Source organism: Anoplopoma fimbria, chromosome 14 (assembly GCF_027596085.1).
Source record: "Anoplopoma fimbria isolate UVic2021 breed Golden Eagle Sablefish chromosome 14, Afim_UVic_2022, whole genome shotgun sequence".
Lineage (NCBI taxonomy): Eukaryota > Metazoa > Chordata > Actinopteri > Perciformes > Anoplopomatidae > Anoplopoma > Anoplopoma fimbria.
The window spans coordinates 1,423,376-1,449,259 of NC_072462.1; the positions used below are offsets into that span (position 1 = coordinate 1,423,376).

Consider the following 25,884-nt stretch of genomic DNA (forward strand, 5'->3'; position numbering starts at 1 on the left):
GGCAAGATGTTATGATGATGTGTTCAAATGCAATCTTAAAATGTCGTTTTTAGTGAGAAACTTGAATAAATAAGGAGACATTTTCACAGAAATGTAAAATAGATCTTACAGAAGTTTTTTTTTAGTTTATTGTTTTTAACCCGCTCGGTATCGGGAAGTTAAAAAAATGGTATTTGAAAATGTAAGCTCATCTCTCTGTCAGTTACAGGAACGAATCGCTTCAGTCCACTGCATTGATCCTCAACACTGAATTAAAACCCGTTCACGGCCTCCAGTTGGTCGATGAGGAGAAACGAAGAAGATGATGATGATGATGATGATGAAGCTAATTAAAGGAAAAGTCCACCATTAAATTCACCAAACAGAACTTTCATTGAGGCATTTTATGGATCATCTCTGATGTTTGAGGCATTTCAGGTGTTTTGTTTTATCATGAAGGGTTTCTTTTGCACTCATTACCGCACCCTGCCTCATCTGCATGTAGTTCTGTACCCGCTGGGTTGGCCTGCATTCCCCAGAATGCCTTTGGACAAACTCTGACGCTGAGTTGGGCTGCGACTAGATTATTTTCATTATTGATTAATCCGATAATGTGCTCAATATAATAGTGACAAAAAACACCAGATGATGTTTTCATATAATTATTTTAAATCGAGAAAATGTCCGAACTCCCCAGATTATTCCGTTTCCTGTCACATGTCACAATAAAAGCATAAAATCGTCACATTGAAGAAGCTGCAACCTGAAAGTTTTTTGACGTTTTTGCTTTTAAAAATGGTTCTTTAGTGTGAAATAATCTGCAGGATTAAGAAGCAGCACTGGCGTCTGATTAACTCCATTAAAGTCTACTTGTGAGTTCCTGATTTCCCCTGAATGTCATACAGCTCAGAGGAGGTGATACGTTATTGATCTGGGCTTCTTTCTTTTATTTTGTCGGTTTGGCCTGATGGCAGAAACGCACACAGTCGTGTTTTAAAAGAAGAGAAACACTCAGAGTGGAGTTGTTGTTGGATGCATTCATTGATTTCAGGGTTTTTTGATTTTCCATGCAGTAGCGTGTCCTCGTCTGTGATGTCCATGCATTTCCAGAGCCGTGACGACGTGTGACCTCTGGAAGGAGCGGGGTCGTGATTTCTATTTTTATTTTATTTTTATTTGTAGCCTTTAAACCAGTCAGGAGGAGAAACAATCGTCTTATAGAGAAACTCTGTCACCTCTCAGAGGTGTCTTTTATTTTTGTAAACCAAAATGTTTTTTTGTTTTTTTTATTGTTTTCATTGAAAGTTATGTCGTTGCACCTTTTTTGTTTGTTTTTTTTGCCCAAATGTGTTACTTAATAGTTGTTAAATGTGCCAAATAACTGTTGCTGATTGAGAGGAACCAATGGGAAGCCTCCTTTTCTTTTTTTTTTTTTTTTTTTTTTTTTTTTTTGAACACACACTCAAGTTCACACACACACAAAGACTCTGTGGTGGTGGAGGGTTTAAAAAAACAAACTGTGACCAAACATTTCTGTGTGTGTGTGTGTGTGTGTGTGTGTGTGTGTGTGTGTGTGTGTGTGTGTGTGTGTGTGTGTGTGTGTGTGTGTGTGTGTGTGTGTGTGTGTGTGTGTGTGTGCTCTGCCACGTTGCCATGGAGACGCAGCATCTAAGCGTCTCTTCACACACCGTCTGTCCGCCATGTGACGTGGAGCGCTTCACCGTCTGTACGCTCTTTTATTATTATTATTTTTAATTTTTTTTTTCGGTGGTCACGCACACACATTCTCTGCTCAAACACAAGAAAAAAAAAAAACAATGAAAAAATACTAAAAAAAACAAAACAAGGATGGCATATAGGAAAAAAAAATTCAAAAGTATATATAAATATATGTGTATATGAAATGAGGAAATGCTCTAGGTTTATTTAAAAGATTTAATGTAGAGAAACAAAATGTTTTCGGGAGGTCGGGGTGTTTTTCTTTTTTTTTTTTCGATGTGAGTATAATTGTTTGTGGTGAAGACTTCAGCTCAAATCTTGCACATAAAGACTTTAGATATTGTACCTGCGAGTTCCAGATGATTATTTTTGTTTGAATACAGGACTCTTTGCTCTTTCATATTTATTGCGTGTGCGGGGAGCTGCTCTCTCCGGTTCTCCTCCACGTCTCCGGGTTCTCCGCCGAGAGCTCGCTGTAGAAAAGAAAAGAAAAAACCCAGAACCCTCTCCGGTTTACAGCCATCAAACTCTTTATGTTCCACACGCCACAGACAGACACAAATACTACTGGCTTCTGGGTAATTATTATCGCCATTAAGGTCATGATAATACTGATTATATAATTGATGATATTATTCAATGATTATTATGAAATTTATTTTATTTCAATGATTTTTATTTTTTGTTTTTTTTTGGAGACAGGTAGGAAAGTTGCGTGTTGGACTGCTTGTAAAAACAGTTCATGAATAAAAATCCTTTTTCCGTGTTGCTTCCTGTCACGTTTGCTTTGATTTTACATCTCAGGTATCTGTAATATATATATATATGAATAAAATAATAAAATATATTTTTTATTATTTTATTCATAGGGTATTTTCTGTTATTAACATGAATCTATACTCTGACTATTTTGGTTTTATTCTTTCAAATATTGTTTGTTATTCAGAGGTGGAAAGTCACTAAGTACAAACTCAAGTACTGCTCTTAAATACAGTTTGTGTATTTACATGTTCTACTACGTTAAACAAATATTGTACTTTTAACTGCAGTACATTTATTACTAGCTACTTTACAGTTTTAATTTATTAATCAACTAATAAATGATGATTAAATATTATATATTAAACTACCAGCTGTTTATGAAGTCATAAATATTAATTATGATACAGTTATATAATATTCTGCATAATAAGTAACTTTTACTTTTAGTACGTTTAGCATAATTTGATGCTAATACATTTGCACTAAAGTAAAACTTTAAATGCATGAATTTCTACACTGTAGTATTACTACGTTTTACTCATTCCACAGCTGTATATGAGAATACATAACATAAAGGTAGAGCTTCTGACTTTAAACTTAATATAACTTAATAATTTATACTTTAAATCATCAAACAGCAGGATTTCTTAAATAATTATTAGAAGACATGCATCATTTATTACAAATCTGAAATTTAGACATATGAGATCTTTTATTTTAATATTTTAATCATATGGCTGTAATGGGCTTCCATACATAAAGAGTAATTGTAATGCAGAAGTCTGATGTGAGGACCTAAGAGTTTTATTCCAAACCAGAGACAGTAAATGAAGTTTACAGACGGAGGTTTGAACAACGAGCTGCTCTTCATGGATTCATCTCATCAGACCTCCAGAGGTGAAGAACAGAAGCTCCGTCCTGTAAGTAAAGAGAAGAGGTGAGATTAAAGTTCATTATATTTATTTCTTTATTTAAATATTAATCTACATTTAGAGTTTTGACTGTTCTGTAAACTCTTCCTGTAACTGGATCATTCTGAGGTTTATTTTTGTTAAACTACTTTATACTTCTACATGTTTTGACACTAGTATGCAAAGTATATAAAGTTAGTTTCACTTGGTTGAACAATAAAATGCTCTTATGTGTATTTGTTGCTGATAAAAACATTGTTTAATATAGCATAATAATATAACACTGTGAAAGTAGAATGAGTACTTATACTTTGATACTTAAAGTACATTTTGCTGATGATACTTCTGTACTTTTATGTAAGTCACACTTTGAATTCAGGAGTTTTACTAGTAGTTGAGTTTGTTTTTTCAATATGGTAATTCTACTTTTACTCAAGTAAAAGTTCTCAGTACTTTTTCCACCTCTGGCTAAATTAATCAGATTCATTTCAGGAACAAACAAACAAAATACATTCAAATGAAGAGGATTTACTTAGATAGCAAATAAGGTTTTGTTCCAGCAGGTTTATAAAACTAATAACTTTTAAAGTGCATTAGACGTCTGTAATGATTTGTTACTTTGGTGTTTCTCCAGCTGGTGAAATGCTGAGTGATGAACTAGCTCAAATAAGAACTTTTAAACATTTATAGAGAAGGTTTTCACTAAATGTTGACATGAGACAAAACATCAATAAACTCTTTAAGATTAAAACATTAATTCATCAAATCAGTCTGAAGTTTATTAGATGGTTTTGTTCTGATGTGTTGCATCAAGTCATTTACGTGGAAAAAGGTAAAAAAAATCAACACATTCTGATTATTCTTCATTTTTACATGTTATAGTTTACGTCCTCAGAAGGATAATTAATAAATACATTTTAAATAATGAATAAACGAAAACATATAACTGATCTGAGTTCAGAGGACAGAATCAACACTTCGACTCTACAGTCGTGTTAACATGCTCACGTTAAAGAATAAACAAAGAACAGCTGAGGCTGATGGGAATGTTTGTAGTTCTGCAGATATGTATTCATTAACAAAGTGTTTGATTGTTTTGATCGGGAGTTCTTAAGATAAAGTCACATCAACAAACATATGGTCACGTTCAGCACAAATGAACATCACAGAAACAAAAACCAGTTTAAAGTTTTGGCTCCTAAAAGAGGTTAGCATCGATGCTACGATAGCATCAGAACTGGAGAGTAAAGAACAACATTGAAGGCTTTTTCTACATGAAAAAATGTTCTGCTCTTCTCCTGACTGGCTTTCATAGTTTGATTGACAGATGGTCCAATCATCTGGTCAACAAACAACAACATCTCTGCATCTCCTGAGGCAGAAATCAAAAATACAAAGGTCCACCCTCAAACCCCCAAAGCGTTTAAAACACATAGTGGATATCAAAATGCACCAAATTTCAAAACTGCACATCTTTTGATCCTCAACAAAACACCAACAAAGTGTGAAGGAGATCGGACGGACGGCTGTCGAGGTTTAACGAAGGACACACACACACATATACTTATTTTTGGTCTATCCTCTGGGGAACAGCTAAAGTGCCATCAGAGATATTTCAGTATGAATTAAAGAATAAAACACAATAAAAAAACATAATTCTGCAGCGTTGTTTCTGTTCAAATGCTGCAAATGATTTGTGTAAATAAATATATTTGTCTGCTGATTCTCCCCCCCTCCTTCCTCCTCCTCCTCCTTCCTCCTCACCTCTCTCTCCCTCAGCTGCAGCTGTCAATCAAACCGGACAGCTGATGCTTTGCAGATCTGCACATGTGCACTTGTGTCGGGAACAGCCGGCGTCCATTAACCCCCCACCCCCTCACCCCTCACCCCTCCCTCTTCTAATTCTAACACTTCAAAGAATTAAAACTTCCTGTACATAAATCAGAATATAAACTATAGTTTCATTGTGGATTTATTTCACTTTTCTTCTTCTTGTCGTTTGGTATCAAAGTTTTCACCAAACAGGGTGTCATGCCCCCCCCCCTTTATTTATAGCCTGGTGCTTATCCCTGTGTGGGATTGGCTGCAGACCCCCGTGTGTCACTCTATTTCTGACTCTACTGCCCCCCCGGTCCCTCCGTCGGTGTCTCGGTGTGTCCGTGGTGGTGTTTGTGTGACGGAGAGAATCTCTGGATTTTTGTCTTTTAACCGTCTGGATCTTTTAGCCGTCTTTTTGTTGTTGTTGTTTTGAAGGTATGTGATTTGTGCGTCTGTTTTCTGTCCGTCCACGTTTAGGGATGATGATATTTCTATTCATGGAGTATTTGAGGAGAGAGAACGAGGCCTGCTGACGGAGGCCCGACTGCAACAGAAGCCGGGGTTTGATTTGTGATTTCAGACAGAAAGAAACACGAACATCACTGGTTTATTATGGATTCATTTCTTATTGTTTGTCTCTTTAGTGGATCATTACAGGACATTTCTAGACACTCCTCATGGGTCATAAATGTGTCCAGTCATGTGTTTAGATCTCCATTTAAAACAAAGAACAGCTGCTCAGTCAGGAAATGTTCAGTTTGAGGAAGAAGCTTAAAAAGAATCACTGTTTGTTGGTGTTTTTGTCGTCCTGATTGACTCAGTTTGTCCTGTGGAGTTGTTTACAGCGATCAGACACATCTGGTGTGTGGTGTAATCTGGTTTCAAACTGCATGACTCTGATTTTAAATGCAGTTCACCAACCAGGAGGACATATACTTAAATCAAATGCTTTTTTAAATCCAGAGTCCAAAGAGCTCAGCCTCCCATGAATAGAAGAGAAAGTTAAAAAAAAATACTGGACTGAAAGACGAGAAGCAGAGAGTGTGAGAACGAAACGGTCTGTTTGAAACTCTGTGCTCTAAAAGAACTATAATAATAAGATTCATTTATGTTGAGAAAAGAGCAGATGAAAACAGAAAAGACATAAGACACATATTGATTAATGTTAACAACTAAGTTAAAGGCCAATCTATATAAAGGGGTCTTTAAACTTTGATTTGAAAGAGGTGTTGAGGTCAAAACAAGAGATTTGTGGTCATATTTTGTAGTTTTTGTGCAGAATTTTCTGTATTTTGTACAACCTGGATTGATTTTTGATTGCAATGCGCTGAATCATGACTTAATTGAATGGAAACAAATGCATAAGTAAGTTGTTTTTGTGTACTGCGGCCGATCCACCCGGTCACAGCTTCTTTCTGTCCTGACCCCTCAGTGGAGGAATGAACTCCCCACTGACGTCAGGACAGCAGAGTCACTGCCCATCTTTAACCTCACCTCTTCATGAAGTACTACCTGAGCCTTCCTCGTAGCACTTATTGTATTCATATTCGTTTACTGCACTTATCCTATTCGTAGTAGTTTGCGATGTGACAACAGATCATCTTTAATAGAAAGTGGATAAAATATGTTTGTTTGAACTTCTGACTATGTTTATTATTTTTTTACAAAGATTTGCCACTTTTCATCCTCTTCTTCTTCTAAAGCTTCACTTTCAACTGTCTCTCTCCTTTATCAGGTTGTTTGTCTCTCTCTGCGCACACACACACCGCCACTCTGACATCACATCCTGCTGTGACACCCCCCTTCACCCCCCACCTCCCACCACCCCTCCATGGCGCTGTCTTCACGCTTAAAACTGTGGGAGCAGAAGGGAGGTGCAGAGTTGCTGCATGCTGCATTAATTCAACATCTAACATGTGACTGTGTGTGTGTGTGTGTGTGTGTGTGTGTGTGTGTGTGTGTGTGTGTGTGTGTGTGTGTGTGTGTGTGTGTGTGTGTGTGTGTGTGTGTGTGTGTGTGTGTGTGTGTGTGTGTGTGGTGGTTCGTTGATAACATGGTGTGGGGACCCTCCGTTCTAACCCATACTCATCATCGTGGCCCGTCACTGCGGCCGACTTTGAGCTTTTTAAAGCTGCATGCTGTCACCGACATCTGAGGCATGAAGCCGATTCAGGAGCTGATACGTTTGTTTGTGTACAATCAATCTAGAAAAGTACTTTTAGAAAAGGAGAAATTTGAGGTACAACTTTCAGGGAAAAGTAAAAGTACAATATTAACCTCTGAGATGTAGCAGACAAGAAGTAGAATGTAACATAAATACTCAAGTTAGGTACAAGTACCTTGAATATTACCTCCCACTTCTGGCAAGACTTTTCTGAACTGTGAAAATATAAACACAACAATATAAGTATTAAAGTATATAATTACTCAGCTCTGTCATGACCTTTGTAGTATTCCCTCTCTGACAGCAGGTGAAACCTAGTTATTAAATGTCAGGACCCTGGACACGTCCTGGTGTGAAGCTGGAAAACATTATATTAGATTATGAATTATACATGACTGAGATTGGAAACAAAATAATTGGACTCTAGCAGGTGGTAATTATTGCTAATATCTGAGGGGTTCAGTTTCAGGTCAAAGTACAAACTCAATGTTGTATAAATCAGACTATGAATGATATCTGAACAAACCCCTCTGTAGAAACCTTCAGAATATAGAGAGGAATGAAACTGTAAAGTTTGGTGTATGGAAGAGCTACTGAAAATTCTGAAACAAATATCTGAAAACCTGCAGGAATAAAAATGAAACTATATTGTAGGATTGACGTGGTTCTGTTTACATATTTTTTCCTCATGCAAACAGTATAAAATCTTAATACAAAATGCGGAATTTGCAAGAGAGAAGATACGTTTTAAATAATCTGTGATGTGCATGTGTGCAAAGTTAAAAACCTGCACGTTTGGTTTCCTTCATTCTGTCAAAATACTGATCTCAGCACGAAGTATAATCCTAATGTTCTCCTTATGAACATCTCACAGTGACCTTTCTGTCTCTGTCCTCCTCCTTTGATCAAACAATCAAACTACAGATAAAGGAGGAGAAGACGCCGGTGGCCGTCGCCGAACCTCCTCCCCCTCTGTCGGCTCTACCGGGCGGCTTCCTCAAACAGCTGGTCAGAGACTCTGAGAAGGAAACCAAACAGAAGGAGCCGGAGGCCAAAGACGAGAGACCGGTGAGGGGTTTACAGCCGTCTAAAGGAATCGATGCCTCTCTTGTGTCTCTACGATGATTATGAAGAAACCGTTAGCATCTCTAAAGCTAAACATTTAGCATGTTTAAGCTTGTTTGTTGAATCTGAGCAAAAGTGTCAAAATGCAAAGTTATGGTTTTCCTGCTGGACTATTTCTCAAAAAGGTCCAGCTGCAGAGGTCAGGTCTGTGAGCCAATGAGAAGAGAGTACGAGTCCCCATGTTTGAGGTCTTTTTTTATTATCTCTTTATTTTACCAGATTGGAAAACGTTCAGAACTTCTCAACACTTTAAATAGTTTTAAAACAATGTTTCTTTGTCCTGAACAAACACAAAATCAGCAAAAACAATAAGCCGGACTTTATCAGAACATTAAGGTTATATGTTGTCATTAAGTTGAATCCTACTCACACACTGCACTAATGCTAAAGCTAATGCCAGTTACAAGTTGCTGAAGATTTAATTCCATCTGTCCAGTAACACTTTGTGTGTCTTTCCAGGATTTTTATTAACCTTCTCATTCTGAGCCAGAGGGAGTTAAATTAATCGTAGGAGTGGCAGATTATTTGCTTTTCAACTTTTGTAACAGGAAATGAGTTGTCAGACTTCATGCCAGGTCTGCAGTTGGATCCATCTCCTCTTTCTTGGCAGTGATGAAGGGACTTCCTGGATTTGCCAGGCAGAGACGGAGAACACCACAACTTGTCTTCACACATTGGTTCTTCAGCAGATTAAAAAAACAAGATGTAACATGTTAATTATGGAGCTTCAGAGGTCGATTTTATTAACCTCCGAACAGAGCCAGGCTAGCTGTTCCCCCATGTTTCCAGTCTTTATGCTAAGCTAAGCTAACTAGTTTCGTGTGAAAGTCCTATCCAGTTGCCTTTTTTTTTTTTGCATTGTATTTTTCTGCAAACCAGAGGGTTAACATGAAACATACGTTAAATTTCAGCTTCATATTAAGCTCCCAGAAAAGCACAATGCCACGAGGTTAATGCTGTGAAACAATCTGAGGTTTATGCAAGAAAACTAGAAGACAATCAAAAATATTCAACTTATAATTCTCCTCTTGTTTTCGTCTCCTGCAGCCAAACAAACTGAGCGATAACCTGGTTCAACAGTTCCTCCTCCCGGATCAGACTCCTCCGATCCTCGAGGCCGAGATGTCTCTCCGGGCCGAGCAGCTCGTCTCCAGCAGCAGAGCGTCGGACGGCCGGTCGTCTTCTCAGAGAAACATTTACTCTCCAGAACCAGCAAACGGGCCGGAAACCAAACAGGAAACCAAACAGGAAACCAAACAGGAAACCAAACAGGAAGTAACACTGGAGCCACCGAGGCTGCAGCCGGACCTGAAGACGGAGAGGAACAAGAAGATGAAGGAGAAGGAGAAGGAGAAGATGGAGGAGGTGCAGCAGGTGGAGAAGAGGAACGAGGAGGAGATGGAGAAGAGGCAGGAGCCGGAGGGGAGACAAGCAGAGACGACTGTAACCGAGAAGGAGAGGAGGGAGGTTCGTCTGCACCTTTAAAAGATAATTAGAGACTTTATTGATTAATAAATAGATTACCACATTTTTAAAAAGTGTTCGTATAGATGAACAGATTTCTTAAACATAAATTTAGTTGCTTTAAAACATCATTTAAATTATTCTGACGGCATAAATTTTAATTTATTTTCAAAAACATTTTAAAATTTAAAGAGAGCGAAAAAGCATATTTACCCACTAAAAATTATTCCAGCAAATAAAGATAATCAAACATTACAGAACAAACAACTATGGCCAAATATACAGAGCTAATACAGTCATGCATTAATATAATAACAATCTAATTAGGAAATTAAAGAAACATAAAAAACATAATTAAAGGAAACTGCACCAAACTCATCTTTTACATTTTTATTTTGTACAAAAATAAGACAATAAAGAAAAAAAAGACAATAAAGACAATAAAGCAAATGAAGACAATAAAGACAATAAAGACAATAAAGCAAATGAAGACAATAAAGACAATAAAGAAAAAGAGCATTGCTTTAATATTTTATTATTTTCAAATTTTTGCAAATACACACTGAAAATACCTATAATAATTACGGTGGAAGCTCGAGACTTCACATTATAACTCACAACATTAATCATGTAAACACCATCTACTATATTAATATCTGACATATATTCCTATTTCTGTTGTTTGTCCATCAGGTGAAGGATGTTTGGTATGAAGCTGGAACGGTGTGGTTCGTCCACAAGGATGGTTTCTCCCTCGGTGAGTCACACACACACACACACACACACACACACACACACACACACACACACACACACACACACACACACACACACACACACACACACACACACACACACACACACACACAGACAGCTGACAGCACATTCAACATTTTAGCTTCCAAGTTTTTCCTTTTTCTTCGTCATCACTGAGGCCCATAAACTCTGAATAATTGATCACAGATGAGTCAGCCTTCCTAATCAATAGAGTTGTGAAGTGAAGGAGATATTTCAGCCCCCCTCCACCCCCTTTGCCTTTACTGTTGTTTTACAGTCCACACCTTTTACGACTGATACTTTAATCACATTTTACTCATATTACATATTTTACTCATGTAGGAGTATGAATGTGTTACTTTTACTTGCATGGAAGCCCAGGAGAACCAGGACTGAGCGGGTCAGACTGTCAGACCCTGCTGAAGTAAAATGAGAGGTTTTCTAAAGGGACTCTGGTGCTCAGAAACACTACCACATCTGTCCACAGGGGGCGCCAGAATCAACACGAAATAAAAATTCCTTGTAGTAGCTTTAAGTAAAGGATCTAAATACCACTCGGCGTTAATAACAGGTGTTGTTGGTTGTTGATGGAGTTTGATTATTGGTCTCTGATTGGTTGGTATGAACTCGTTTCAGCCACTCAGCTGAAGCCGGATGAAGGCACACCTGAACTCCCAGAAGGCCGAGTGAGAGTCCGTCTGCAGACCGACGGGTCGCTGCATGATGTGACGGAGTACGAGATCGAGAAGGTAGCTGAGGTCTACTTTATTTCAAATATCTTCTTCTCCGTCATTAACCCTTTGCTGGACTGACAGCGTCCCTCTACCTCCTCAGTGTAACCCATCAGAGCTGGACCTCTGTGAGGACCTGAGTGACCTGCAGAGCGTCAACGAGTGTGGGGTTCTGCACAACCTGACCAGTCGAGCTAAAGCCAACATGCCGCTAACGCAGGCCGGACCCAACCTGGTGAACCTGTGGCCTCCGCTGCAGACTCACAGCAAGGTGAGGTCAGGTACACGCTGGAATGATCGCTGTCACACTGAAAGATCCTCATTCAGAAGTCCCACTGGAAAAAGACCTGGTTTAGTGTTTAAACCTGCTTAGACGGCAATAAAAAGTATATTTCCCTAGACTAGACTTCATTCACTGCTTACATTTTGAAAAAATATCTTTTATCATTGTTTGTTTATAGAGCGAAATAATAAATGAAAACTGATGTTCTAAAAATATGCAGTGTGTTTATATATATCCAACAAATAAACAGTACATTTGCAGCCACAACCACAACATGTCTTAAACAGACAAAACAGATAAAAGCATAACACATAATAATGATGAAAATATGTATATAAGGGGCATTTATATATTATATATATATTTAAAAAACAAGTTTATAGTTCTCTCCTTGCAGCTGTAGGTATCATATCATGTTAAAGAGACAATTTGACTAATTTAGTCTTTAAACATTTCTTAGAAAAAGTGTAAAAAATCGAATTATTTATTTTCCAAATGAAGTTTCCATATCTTGAAACAAGATACAATATCAGCGAAAATGACACTTTATTATACAAAATCAATGAACAAGTTGTTTAACAATGGAACCAGATGAAATTAAAGGTAATGTTTTGTATAAATGAAAAGCTCACAGTGGGTTGTAAGTCATCTTCTTCTTCTTCCTCTTCATCAGACTCCAAAGTCCCGTCGGGGGGAGTCGGTGTGGGAGGCTCCTCCCGCTCTGGGCGCTCTGGTTAAACGGGTGTACGTGTCCATGGTGGGGACCCGGAGGGACCACAGTGTTTGTGCGGTGGGACGCAGCGGGACGGGAAAGACCACGGCCTGCCAGGCCTTCACCCTCGCTCTGCTCAGACAGGCCGGGACCACGGGGGCGAAGATCAGCGGTGAGTCAGCATCTCTTTGTAGTCTCTCTGAGTCACTTTGTAGTGGTTTTGTGCCTCTTTATGGAGTTTTTTGTTATACGTTTGGTTGTTTTGTGTCGTTTTGTATTCATTTTGTATTCATTTTGTATTCATTTTGTTTCTTTGTTAAGTACTTTTTTGTAGTTATTTTGGGTCTCTTTATGGTTGCTTCACATCTCCTTGTAGTTTCTTTGTGGTTGTTTTGTCTCTTTGTATTCTTTTGTGTTACTGTTTGTATTTGTTTCGTGTCTGTTTGTAGTCATTTTGTCTCTGTTTGTAGTGGTTTTGTGTGTCTTTTTAGTAGTTTTGTGTCTGTTTGTAGTCGTTTTGTGTCTTTTTTGGTTGTTTCAAATCGCCTTGTAGTCTCTTTATAGTTGTTTTTTCTCTGTGTAGTTGTTTTGTGATTCTTAGTAGTTATTTGTGTAATTATGTTTGTGCTCTACGGTTCTATGTCATAATGTTTTGTGTCTCTTAGTTTTCGTTTTCTGTCTGCTCTTTAGTCAGTTTGTGTTGCTTTGGAGTTGCTTTGCATCTCTTTGAAGTCTTTGCGTCTCTATTGTAATAATTTTGTGTCTCTTTGTAGTTGTTTTGTGTTCTTTTTCTAATTGTTTCGTCTCTCCTTGACCTCCTGTTCTGTCTGTTTGTGTTCATTTTATTTGAGTGACATTTTGGCCCCTGAACCTCTGTCTGTTAGCCCCATTCAGTAAACCATAATGGCATGGACTATAATTTGTAGCCATACTTTCTCTTATGGCTTATTTATGTCATGACTGTTAATCTTCTTTTCTCCATGCCCAGTGGATCGTGTTCAGGCCATGTTCACCATCCTGAGGTCTTTTGGCTGCGTGAGCTCACCGCACAGCGACGCCTCGTCTCGATTCGCGATGGTCTTCTCTCTGGACTTCAACCACGCTGGACTGGCTGCTGCTGGACACCTACAGGTACGAAACACAAACATACACACACACATTTAACGGAGTCAAACATGTTAAAATACAAACATACTCATGTCTTCTTCTTCTTCTCCCTCAGACGATGATGTTGGACAAATGGAAAGTGTGTCAGAAAACTCAAGGAGAGAGTAACTTCCTGGTTTTCTCTCAGATGCTCGCAGGAGTCAGCACAGAGATGAGGTAATGTACACATTTATGTACTTAAAACAAATGTATGTTTTGTTACTTTATACTTCTACTCCACTTTATGTAAGATGGAAATATTGTACTTTTTTCTGCACTTCATTTAGTTGACAGGTTTAGTTACTAGTTACTTAGTTGCTAATTGATACATTGCATAAAAGTATAAAATAAGCTTTTAAAATACAACAAAACAAAAGTGGCTTGTGTTCCCTTCAGTTTTCAGATTTCTGGGTTGTTAAAGAAACCTTTTGCCACTAAACTGGATTTAATTTAAATTATGTTTTTTGGTCCGAAAAGGCATAAAAAGTATCCAATACTTCAAAAGAAATAAAAGATTAGAGAAAAGTACAAAAATATAAATGTAAATTGTATCAGTTTCTTCTCCTTCTTTTTCTCTTTTTACTGCACAATGAGTACTTTTACTGATGATGTTTCAGTACATTTTACACGATTGCTTGTATATTTCTACATTGTTGTACTAGTATTTTTACTTCAGTTAATAATCTGAATACTTCTTCCATCACTGGTAATCTCAGTCATACATATGCTAAATATGTATTACATTACAGTGTTTCTAATATACTTATTAACATGTACTACAGTCCTCACAGTCTTGTGAATATTCTCTTATTGATAATCCTTATTTAGGACGGAGCTTCAGCTGCATCAGCTTCCTGAAACCAGCGCCTTTGGGATTGTTCATCCCACCAAGGTAAAGTAAGAGCAGAAGAGTTGGATTGTCAGGACACATCCAAGAGGAAGCTACAAAAATGGTGGACAATAAAACTCCAAAAATATAACAAGATGAAAAGGAGGAGAGGAGGGGCCAACTTTTAATGTAATGTCAAAACGAAGGGTCATCACATAAACACTTTACCACATATAGGGTTTAGATAAGCACTGAAAAAAAGGAAAAATATGTATTGTGTGTGTGTATGTGACCATATGCAGAACACACCAACATGACTGGTTTAGCACGCAAAACCCAAAGTTTAGAACTTTAAACTTGTTTTTAATTTGCAAATCAAAGAAGTGATGCCACCTTTTCTGAAAGGAAATATTCAGACTCTGTTCCTTACATTGAGTGCAACATTAAAGCACTTTTCTAGATCAGCGTGAATTTGTAAAGAAGCACACAAAAGGTTCAGAAACATCTCGGTGTTTTGCAGTATTGCTGTGCTTGTATAAATGTGAAGCACCGAAGGGAATAAAAATAGAAAAATGAGCGTTTTTGAAGAGATGAAGAGAATCAACCTCGTAGAGAGACTCATGCTGTGATGGGAGATGAGATGTGACTCAGCTGTTCTTCCACTTTATTTAGTGATTGATTTCAGAGAGAGGCCGTCCTTCTATCTGTTTTGTCGTTTGTCAGGTTGAGGAGAAGCAGCGTGCGTCCGTCGCCTTTACCAAGCTGCTGGTTGCCATGGAAACGCTGAGCTTCTCGGCCGGCGAGCAGAAGGCGATATGGCATGTTCTGGCTGGTATTTACCATCTGGGAGCCGCCGGGGCCTGTAAAGGTAACACCGCCTCGTCATCGTCACTCACACACTGTTAGCTAACACTCTACACACACATGTTAGTATTTATGTACTAGTGGGGACCCACTGTCACATACTACGTTATGAGGACCTAATGCTAATTTAATGTCCTCACAGTGCTGAGATGTCCTCACTATAGTGGTTTGACCTGAAATTGGTCCACAACAAAGAAAGCAATACAAATACTTATTTGAGTTTAGTTTGGTGCTATTTCTCATGACAAAAAATACTGTAAGTAAAACTACATTTATGGTAATAAAAAAGAAATGAAAAAAAACAAGACAAGATGTGAATAAAATCAGTTGTAAACAAGATAAAAAAAACATTTGTTCTGTTATTATTAATTACATTATTTCTTACTTTTTTTCTTTGTTTCATCCCATTATTATTGTAGTTATTTAACATTTATTTTTGATTTAATATCACTTTTCTCTATCTCATGGATCCTCTTTTTAAGTGTACAGTTATGTCCCTGTTGGTTGCATGATGTGTCCTTTTAAGCCATTGAATACTACATTTTAAATCTTAAATCATTCTATGTAACATGAAATATCTATTAACCAAATAAGCAACAATCAAAGTTCAGAAAAATATATTCTTGGCCATAATTTTTTTGTACTTGTACTTCAGTATTCCCGTTTTATGTTACTGTATACCTCTACTCCACTATATTTATTTGACAGGTATAATTACACATATTAACATCTTAATAGTTGATTCAGTTCCACCAAAGACACCTTTTTCATTTCTAACCTTCTCACATGTAATTTCAATAACTGTTTAAGGCTCAAAGAGATACAATATAAATTCATTATAGATAAAAAGTAAGGGGTTTATTGTCATTTAATATTTTTATTTTATGTATTATTTTTCCATTATTTTATTCATTTATTTTATTGTATTTAAGATGAATTGTTTTTCAATTTTATTATTTTATTATCCATTATTTCAGTTTTATGATTTCATTCTATTATATTAATCTTGTTTTTATTTCACACTGTTTTACCACCTGTACTATTGTTAGCCTTTCATTCTTAAATTTGTAACCGATTTTTGTAATTTTGTGTCTATCGTCCATTGTTCTGAAATGATTCTCTCTTTGCCTCAGTGGGCAGGAGACAGTTTGTGAACTTCGACAGCTCTCAGGTGGCCAGCGGCGTCCTCGGATGTGAGGGAGAAGATCTGCACACCGCCGTCTTCAAACATCACCTCCGGCAGCTGCTGCAGAGAGCCACCGGGGGCAGCAGAGAGAGGAACTCTGCAGAGGCAGAGGAGGGTGAGACCCACACACACTGAAACAAACTGAATGCTAACATGGTACTGTAGAAGAGAAACATTACATTACGGTCATTTAGCAGACGCTTTTATCCAAAGCAGTAGTATATTACATATCATTCACCCATTCACACACTGATGACAGGCTACCATCAAGGTGCCACCATCAGACTCTAACTAACATTCATGCAACATCCAGTCCACACCGATGGCAAGTCTTCAGGAGCAACTTGGGGTTAAGTATCACATCGACTGCCGAAGCCGGGTATCGAACCACCGATCCTCTGATTGGAGAACTACCTTGCTCTCCACTACGCCACAGGCGCCCGAGAAACCAGGCGACACATTAGTATTCACCTGTTAGAGAGCATCAATGCAAAAGTTCTGAAGACATTTCACCCAAAGTTGGACAGACATCGACGTATTTATTAAAGGAGACCACGTCTTCATTCTGGTCTCTGCAGGTCCCAGACTGACAGCTGCTCAGTGTGTTGGAGGGATGGCTGCTGGACTCTACGAAGAACTCTTCACCTCCATAGTGTCGCTCATCAACAGGTAGGGGTCAACCTTCAAAAGTATGTTCAAAAAGTATTTTTTTCCCGGATTACGGACACAGTTTCAAACAGTTTCAAACAGTTTCAAACAGTTTGAATGTCTGTTTATATAATATTTTAGTTATTGTGGATTTTTAAAGTTTTTTACTTATTTATTATTCTTTACTATGTTATTACTTATTTACTTATTTATAATACTTGTTTTTTTAATATGTCTCTTGTTTGCACTTTCCTCTCTGCTGCTGTAATCCTGTAAATGTCCCTGCTGTGGGACTAATGAAGGAGTATCTTATCTTATCTTATCTTAAATAGGGATAAAGGACACAGGTGTGTTCAGTCTTGGGTAGGGATGCCCCCCCATAACCAAGTTCTAAAGAGGAACCAGTACTTTTTCAGTACTTTAGAACCTCGTCTCTCTGTCTCTTTGTCTTATTGCTTTGCTCTGACAATAAATGTCAATATTAACACCAGCATTAATGTGTTTCATCACAGTTACGTCATATAATTTAGTTTACAGCTTAATAAAACACGTTAAGTTACTTCTTAACATATATATCTGAGTATTTCTTCCACTGCTGGATATGTTTCTTTGTCTAATTCTACATTTACTGTATCAATAAGGAACTTTACATTTTTTGGCCACATTTCCACAGACTGACTGTCTGATGTGTCACATATTTGGATATTTGTTGTTTACTGGTTGTTCCTGACGACATACACTTGTTTTCCCTCCAGTATCTGACTCATAGCGGCCACCTGTTGCTTTTGTGATCATGTGTCATGTGACAAACTGTCATCAGCTGGTCTCCTCCATAGTACACATACTGTACACACATTTCTGTACAACACGCGTACTCGTGTGCTGTGTGTGTTTTTGGTCTCAGGGCTCTGAGCGGTCCTCAGCTGACGTTGGCCTCGGTGATGGTGGTGGACACGCCGGGCTTCAGGAACCCGAGACACTCCTCAGAGGAGCGAGCCGCCAGCTGGTCTGAACTCTGCCACAACTACCTGCAGGAGCGTCTGCTGGAGCACTACCACACACACACCTTCACACACACGCTAGAGAGATACGCACAGGTAGACCAGACTCATGGTTATGGTTTATGTTATTTCATGTGTGTTTGTTCTGCAGGTGTGTTTAAAAACTGTGTGATAATCATAGACTGTATAATTGAAATGCATAGGTCGGAAATTTACCGCTTAAATGTCCAACTTAAATGTCCACGTCTGACCGTGACAAACTGATGCTTCTTTGGCAGGTGTTCAGAAAATGTACCTGTCAGCAGAGCAACTTTTAGAGATTGTTCACCACAACAAGCCACCTTATAACATGTTTCCACATAAATTTACATGAAGAACAGGTTTTAGTATTTGATAGTACGTATTACTTTTATGAAATACAGTCAAATATACTGTTTTTGGTCCGTCGTCATCTTAGTTTTTGTCTTACGAAGATCAAATGCTTCTTCGTGAAGCGGGGTAGATGAAGAAGAGTAGGAACCCCGACCTTTAATGCCGTTCTATTGGACTTTTTTTTTGTCCATCGCCATCTTGTTTTTTGTTGCTCGTCTGCTTGTTTTTTGTCCATCGCCACTTGTTTCTTTTTGTCTGTCACCATCGTGTTTTTATCCTACAGCCGTTGTCGCCATCTTGGTTTTTGTCCAATCGCCATGGTAGCCATCTTGCTTTTATTTACTTGCCATCTTGATTTTTGTTGCTTGTCCGCTTGGATTTTGTCCATCGCCATTTGTTTCTTTTTGTCTGTCACCATAGTGTTTTTTATCCTACAACGTTGTTGCTATCTTTTTTTCTTCCTATCGCCATGGTAGCTATCTTGGTTTTTGTTGCTCGGCCATCAGAAAGAATGCAGGTTTAAGGCACTTCAACACTAGCTTCACTTTACAGACCCGCAGGTTTTCGCCTGGTAATGATGCATCACAAAATGATGTATTTTCAAGTGACATGCTCAAAAATAGAGTGACAGGAGGAGTACTTCTTTATACTGATGAGTACATTCACACAGATCATAACATACCTCGTCCCAAGAGGTTTGTACCTTTTCTTCCACCATTAAAGTAGTTCAGAGTCCACATTAATACTGTCCCCCTCAACATGACTGATATCAATCATACAGTCTGTAAAGGCAGCACACTGATTAAAGGAGACTGATTAAGTGCTCTGAAGATAAGGTAGCTCATAGACATTTGTTCTTAATGTACTTGTAATGTGGGCTACTTCCCCAGTGACATTTTGTTCTCCAAAAGTACAAAAGCTTTTTCTTTTTCTGACAGTGAACGGATTACAGAACCCTGGAGGCGTCTGGTGCTCACAAGAAACCAGACAGCATCAAACCCACCAAAAACTCCCAAAACACATTTCTGCACTCTGCTGCTGTAAAGTGGAATTATTTTCCCTTCAAGCCTTAAACTGATCACGTCAAACAGCATATTTAAAGTGAACTAGAAAAATATGTTTTTTTTGGTTTCTGTTCAGACATTCGATCAGATTTGACCCAAATTACTTTAGCAAACCTCTGACTTTTCCCTTTGGCATTGAAGAGATCGTCATGAAAGACTTTCATGTTCCCCTCAGGATGAATTGAAGTTTTTACATTTAGCAGATTTCTACCCTTTTCATCCACCATTAAATTTGCTTTTGATAGTTTTAGGGACAAATTTATACCAATTCAATAATAATCACATCAGTCAGTTAAGGTAGCACCTTTATTAAGGTCTGTGGATGGTGCAAAGGACAATAACGACTAAATGTACAAGCTTTCACACTCCAAACACTTTTCACTTTTTCTTGCAGTGCATGGATCAAGGATTCTGCTCACCAGAAACTAGATATTACCAAAAGAGTTTAATAGGTTAATTTCTTTGTTGCGCTGCTCTCCAGTGGAATAATCTTTCTTCGAGCCTTAAACTGATCACATCAGAGAACATTCTCTGGCCTTGAAAAATATGATTTTATTCTCAGTCATGTGTAGTGAGATTTATATTTTGTAAAGAGCCAGAAGACATGAGGGTTTGAGAATAAATCATCAGGCCTTGTTGTGATTGAATCCTACTGCTCGGATACATTTATTGATTTTTCCTCATCTTCAAATCAATTTAATAACACCTGGTGCACCCAAGAAACATGTTTTTTGTCCAATTTGTGATTCAATACATGGAATTTCTACTTAAATATCCCAAATACTACAGTTGCAGATGAGCAATTTATTGGCATTATTGTCAGATATCCAACGTTCCTTCTTTTTAAATGTTATCAAGGCAGAAGAAGCAACAACACTGTACATGAATAATTACACTGATCATTGAGTTTAAGATGAAAAATGATGAGTAATATGTTTCCACACATGTGGTGTTGTGTGTTACAGGAGAAGATCCCGGTGGAGGTGGAGAGTCCAGAGAACAGTCCAGCCGAGGTGGTGTCTGCTATCGACCAGCCGCCTCCACAGGTACACAACTCAAACATTATTACTCCTCCAGTACAGCACACATAAACCTGAGGATGAGTAGGAGTCATATACATGAAGGTCAGACGTCGTCAGGGATATAACTCAACCTGTGGAGACTGTTGACGTCTGGAGGAGCGTTAGTCCGATAAAATAACCTGTTTAATGACTGTATTTTTATATATTAACCCTCTGAACCCCAAAACCTGCCAGCGGGAAGGAAAAGCATGTTTTCTTTTAAACAATCCCCAAATCTCAGGTGTATCACAGCCAGAAACTATAAAAACGTAATTATCGTCACATTTTCACATCCTTAAAATTGAGATAATTCATCAAAAACATTTTATTCTACATGTCTCATTTTAAAATCTTGCCCCAAATAAACCTTTTGCTTTAACCAGATTCTGTAAAAAACATTAAATTCTGAGCTCCTCAGAGAAACTATGAAGCCATGATTGATTCATCTGAGACCAACAGTCATGTGACAACAATTCAGTGAAAATTTCACCGAACTTCAGGCTCCTGAACACAGAGCACAGAGGAAAGGAGAGGCTGGAAGGAGAGGTTGTAAAATTGTTGATAGTTCAATATATATAAAACAAGGAGCCTCTATTTTTTTCCAACATTGGTAACACTTTTGGGAACATTGGGAATTTTGTATATATAGATGCCATTGTTTGCCAATTTTTGAAAAAGAAATGATCAAATATTTATTTTTTACGATTTATGGCATTATAACAGTGTTTTTCTCCACGAAATAAATTTTGACCTCTAGTCATGATTGTTCTGTTTCCATGGTGCAGGACTTTTATTTTGCTGTGAAAATCAAGAACACAAGAGAGAAAAATGTGACCCAGTCTGGTTTACAGGTTTAAAAACTGAGCAGGTCGCAGGACAAATGCCGAAAATTATTTTGTCCATAAATTCAGCTACATTTTTAAGGAGTTAAGGACTGAATTTCAGCATGTCTCTGGAACTTTGTGGAAATGCAATACTTCATAGCTGGAGAACCTCTTTAACAAGCCTTAAATAAAAAGGTTTGACTTGTTGTCAAATCCTGCAAAAACTCAAAAATATGAAGCTGGGCAAGGGAGTTATTTCCACCGGGATCCAAAGATCCTATTTTCACCTCCTCCCACACATTTTTATAGTTTCAGAAGGATTTCCAAAATAGCTGCCAAAATACAAAAGAAGAGAGGAGTGAATAAAAAATGGTTCTCATTACTCACCATTCCTTTTTATCCTCCACTCGGACCAATAATCTTTCCCAGCAGGGGTCCCACAGGGCAAATACAGTCTGCCCAAACCTAGACACACATGGGAGACGTTTTCTGCCAGAGAGGGTTTATTTAAAATCCAAACCATGATTTTTTTTCAAACCTAACCAAGGAAGTTTGTAAACTAAGATTTCTTGCAGAAAATCCCCGAAGGCAAACTTCTCTCATGTGCAACCTGGTTGTTTGGGCCGTAAGAATCCTACACTTCCTCAACATTTAATCTATACTTTATTTGTAGTAAAGATGGAAAATACAACATTATATATAACATTATATACAACATATATATGTATATGTATACTGCTTTAATGCTGCTGTTTCTTCCTGTTTTTTGTCCGTCACCATCTTGGTTTTTGTCCGTTGCCAAATGATTTTTTGTCCGTCGTCTTCCTTTTTTTTAGGCTGCTTATGGTCCAAACAACCTTAGGGCTGCACATAAGAAAAGTTATGGTGAAAAAGTTTCTCTCTTCTTTTCATTCCAGCAGAGCCGGAAATTCTCAAATCTCAAGCACAATTACGCTTGAAAAAACAGCCATTTTTTTCTTTTTTGTGGTATATATATATATTGAGCCTGTGTTTATTTGTGGGTGTTTAAGGTCCGGGCGGCAGATGGAGACCCCAGAGGTCTGCTGTGGGTTCTGGATGAGGAGATGGTGACACCAGCCTCCAGTGAGACCACGGCCCTGGAGAGAGTCTGCCAGTATTACAGCAACACTGGTATTTAAACGTCCCTCCCAGTGTATGTGTGTGTCATGTTTAAATTAAGTGGTCATGATATCGTTAATGTGTGTGTGTCTCTGCAGTGCGTCAGTGCGAGCAGCCGCTGCAGTGCGAGGTGAACCACCTGATGGGCTGCGACCCGGTCCGCTACGACCTGACCGGATGGATCGGTATGATCCAGAACAACCCGTCTGCTCTGAACGCCATCTGTGTGCTCCAGAACTCCACCATGTGAGTCTGTTTAAAGAATAAAACAAATCTCAGTACACATTTACAAATTTCAGTATACATTTACACATATCAGTACACAAAATACAAATGTCAGTACACGTTTGTACATTTCAGTACACATTCAAGAGTCTCCGTACACATTCAAGAGTCTCAGTACAAATTCACAAGTCTCAGTCAACCTTGACGAGTCTCAGTACACATTTATGAGTCTCAGTACAAATTCACAAGTCTCAGTGCACCTTGACGAGTCACAGTACTCATTTACGAGTCTCAGTCAACCTTGACGAGTCTCAGTACACAGTTACAAATCTCAGTACACTTTTTACGAGTCTCAGTCAACCTTGACGAGTCTCAGTACACAGTAACACATTTCTGTCCACATTTACGAGTCTCAGTACACCATGACGAGTCTCAGTACTAGTTTACGATACTCGAGTCTCAGTACACCATTAGGGGTCTCAGTACACATTTGCAAGTCTCAGTACACATTGCTACAATTAAACTGAGAAAGGTAACAAATATATCAAAATAAGTGAGCACAGAACAATTGTCTGGCAGGGAATTTTATCATGTACTTATTTTAGTGGGTGCAGTTGTGTAATCTCAATCTCTTTGTCTTCGTCAGAGTGGAGGTGAAGGCCATGTTTACCCCCAAGATATCTCTGCCCCCTCTGTGTCGAGGTCTGGGAGGTCTGGAGGGCTGCAGCCAGCGCTCTCTGCAGAGGAACGGAACCATCAGGAAAACCTTCAGCGGAGGGATGGCTGCCATACGCAGACACTCCCAAAGCATCGCAGTGAAACTACAGGCAGTAAGTGGTACTGTTGGAGTTTGATGTGTCACAGTAAGCCAGCACTATTAAATATAATCAACGTTTAAGCACAAAGCTATGAAATCAGTAGTTCAGAACTGGTGTTAATGGAGTACAATTTAAGGGATTTAACATATGACCTGTTTTATTCAATGTATAACTGCGAAATAATTAAAAATGCAGTCTGGAAGCTCCTGGAAATACTGGCGTCAGCAAAACTACCTGAAACCTGGCAGTGAAACTTGGGGATCTGACAGGACACCTGGCAGAGTGAGAAGCCTGGGTATTTGCCATGAAACCATTAGAAAAATGAAACTCGGGTGGGACCATAAAATATTACGCCATTATTTCCGGGGCAACAGAAGAGGATTTTAAAGGTGGAGCGTTTGCCCAAGATGTAGGAGCTATAAAGGACAGTGTTTAGAGCAGAATATTCAGTTGTTTTCCGGAGGCTGCTCGGGTTTACTTCTTTGCTCAAAGAATAATCTCTATTGCATTAAACTCTGACCCGTTTCCAGTGATTTCTTTAAACATCTTTGGAAAACCAATATGAGCCTGAGCTCCAGTTTTCCAACAGTACCAGTCCCTGCTTTATCTCCTGATAATACTTCCATAGTATCTCTGGATTCAGTCTTTCATGTCTTTATCCTGCAGGACGCTCTGGTGAACCTGATCCGCCGAGCCAGGCCGGTGTTCCTGCAGTGTGTGAGCGCAAAGACCGACGGTGGAGGCTTTGACGTCCCGGCCCTCAGAGTCCAGCTTCACTCCACACAGATCCTGTCAGCCCTGCAGATCCACCGAACAGGTCGGCACATTCACTAACACTTTAATTTACCCCCCCAACCCCCGCTGCTTAGATTTTATAAGTAGAGTTTGTGCATGATTTTATCATTTGTGCACTTGAGTTAATAAATCATGTTCTAGATTTAGCATAATTTTTCATCTAATTGCAATACTTTCCATGTAAACGACACCACGGTGCTTCTGTTTCTGATTTACCTTGAATAAGATAAGATAAGGATAAAGATAAAGATAAAGATAAAGATAAGATAAAGATAAAGATAAAGATAAAGATGAAGATAAAGATAAGGATAAAGATAAGGATAAGGATAAGGATAAAGATAAAGATAAAGATAAAGATAAGATAAAGATAAAGATAAAGATAAAGATAAAGATAAAGATAAAGATGAAGATAAAGATAAAGATAAAGATAAAGATAAAGATAAAGATAAAGATAAAGATAAAGATGAAGATGAAGATGAAGATAAGGATAAAGATAAATTAATCATGAAAGATTACAACAGAAGAATAAGAAAAACAACAGAATAAAAAAGATTAACATATATGAACAATAGAATAACAATTATTAAGTGTGAAATAAATTAAACTGACCCATCGCAAAATAAAACACCATAAGAATAAGGGAAATTAATAAAGTAAAAAAACTCAACTAAAATATAAAAAGTAAAATACAACAACAAAGATTAAATACAAGAGTAAAAATACAGATAACAAATAATACAGAGTGTATCAGAAGTGATAATAACACCACCGCCTAATGGAAACTAAAATAGAAAAGTACCATTGAGCATGATATTGAAAAAGTAGTAAAAAGTTATATTGCACATGAAATTGTATGTTTTTGTTCCAGATGCAGCTTGCATTCAGAGAATACATATGGGTATACATTTTGTTTTTCTCTCTCTCAGGTTATTCGGAGCACATGACGTTGAGTGACTTCAGGTGTCATTTCCAGGCGTTGTCGCCTCCCATCATGAAACGTTACGCTTCCATGTTTGTCAGCCACGATGAGAGAAAGGTCAGGTGATACACATCGGAGCCGCTCCTACGAATACTTTGTCTCTGATCTTCAGCTCTGAATGAATAAGTTCATCTGTCTGTGTCTCAGGCGGTGGAGGAGTTACTGGTGGAGTTGGATCTGGATAGAAAGAGCATCGTTATTGGCTCCAGCAGGGTGAGGACACGTTAGAACTTTTCCAATTAAACGGCAGAATATGAATCAAGCCGATGTGATGTAACTCGTGGATCTTCTTCTTTTCTGTTGTGTCTCAGGTGTTCATGAAGCGAGGTGTGCTGCGCTACCTGGAGCAGCAGAGGGACCAGCAGGTCACCGGCTGGTTGGTCCACCTGCAGGCCGCCGGCATGGCACACCTGGCCCGACAGAAGTACCGAAAACTCAAGGTTAGTGTCACACTGTGATGATTACTGACTGTATAGATCTTATCTGC

General features: G+C 38.3%; 1 protein-coding gene across 1 annotated transcript in view; it reads left to right on the forward strand.

The window, feature by feature from the left end:
• The first annotated feature begins 7,020 nt into the window (after window positions 1-7,020).
• The window catches only part of LOC129102429 (unconventional myosin-XVIIIb-like), a 45,819-nt gene continuing 26,955 nt past the window's right edge, over window positions 7,021-25,884 (forward strand). The window contains 22 exon segments of the mRNA XM_054612574.1: window positions 7,021-7,065; window positions 8,278-8,421; window positions 9,526-9,945; window positions 10,636-10,699; window positions 11,356-11,468; window positions 11,554-11,721; window positions 12,407-12,617; window positions 13,434-13,576; window positions 13,668-13,768; window positions 14,420-14,483; window positions 15,144-15,288; window positions 16,418-16,585; window positions 17,049-17,139; window positions 18,023-18,215; window positions 20,521-20,601; window positions 22,472-22,592; window positions 22,679-22,826; window positions 23,452-23,635; window positions 24,290-24,440; window positions 25,345-25,454; window positions 25,545-25,610; window positions 25,709-25,837. Coding sequence (XP_054468549.1) covers window positions 7,021-7,065; window positions 8,278-8,421; window positions 9,526-9,945; window positions 10,636-10,699; window positions 11,356-11,468; window positions 11,554-11,721; window positions 12,407-12,617; window positions 13,434-13,576; window positions 13,668-13,768; window positions 14,420-14,483; window positions 15,144-15,288; window positions 16,418-16,585; window positions 17,049-17,139; window positions 18,023-18,215; window positions 20,521-20,601; window positions 22,472-22,592; window positions 22,679-22,826; window positions 23,452-23,635; window positions 24,290-24,440; window positions 25,345-25,454; window positions 25,545-25,610; window positions 25,709-25,837 — 3,060 coding nt within the window.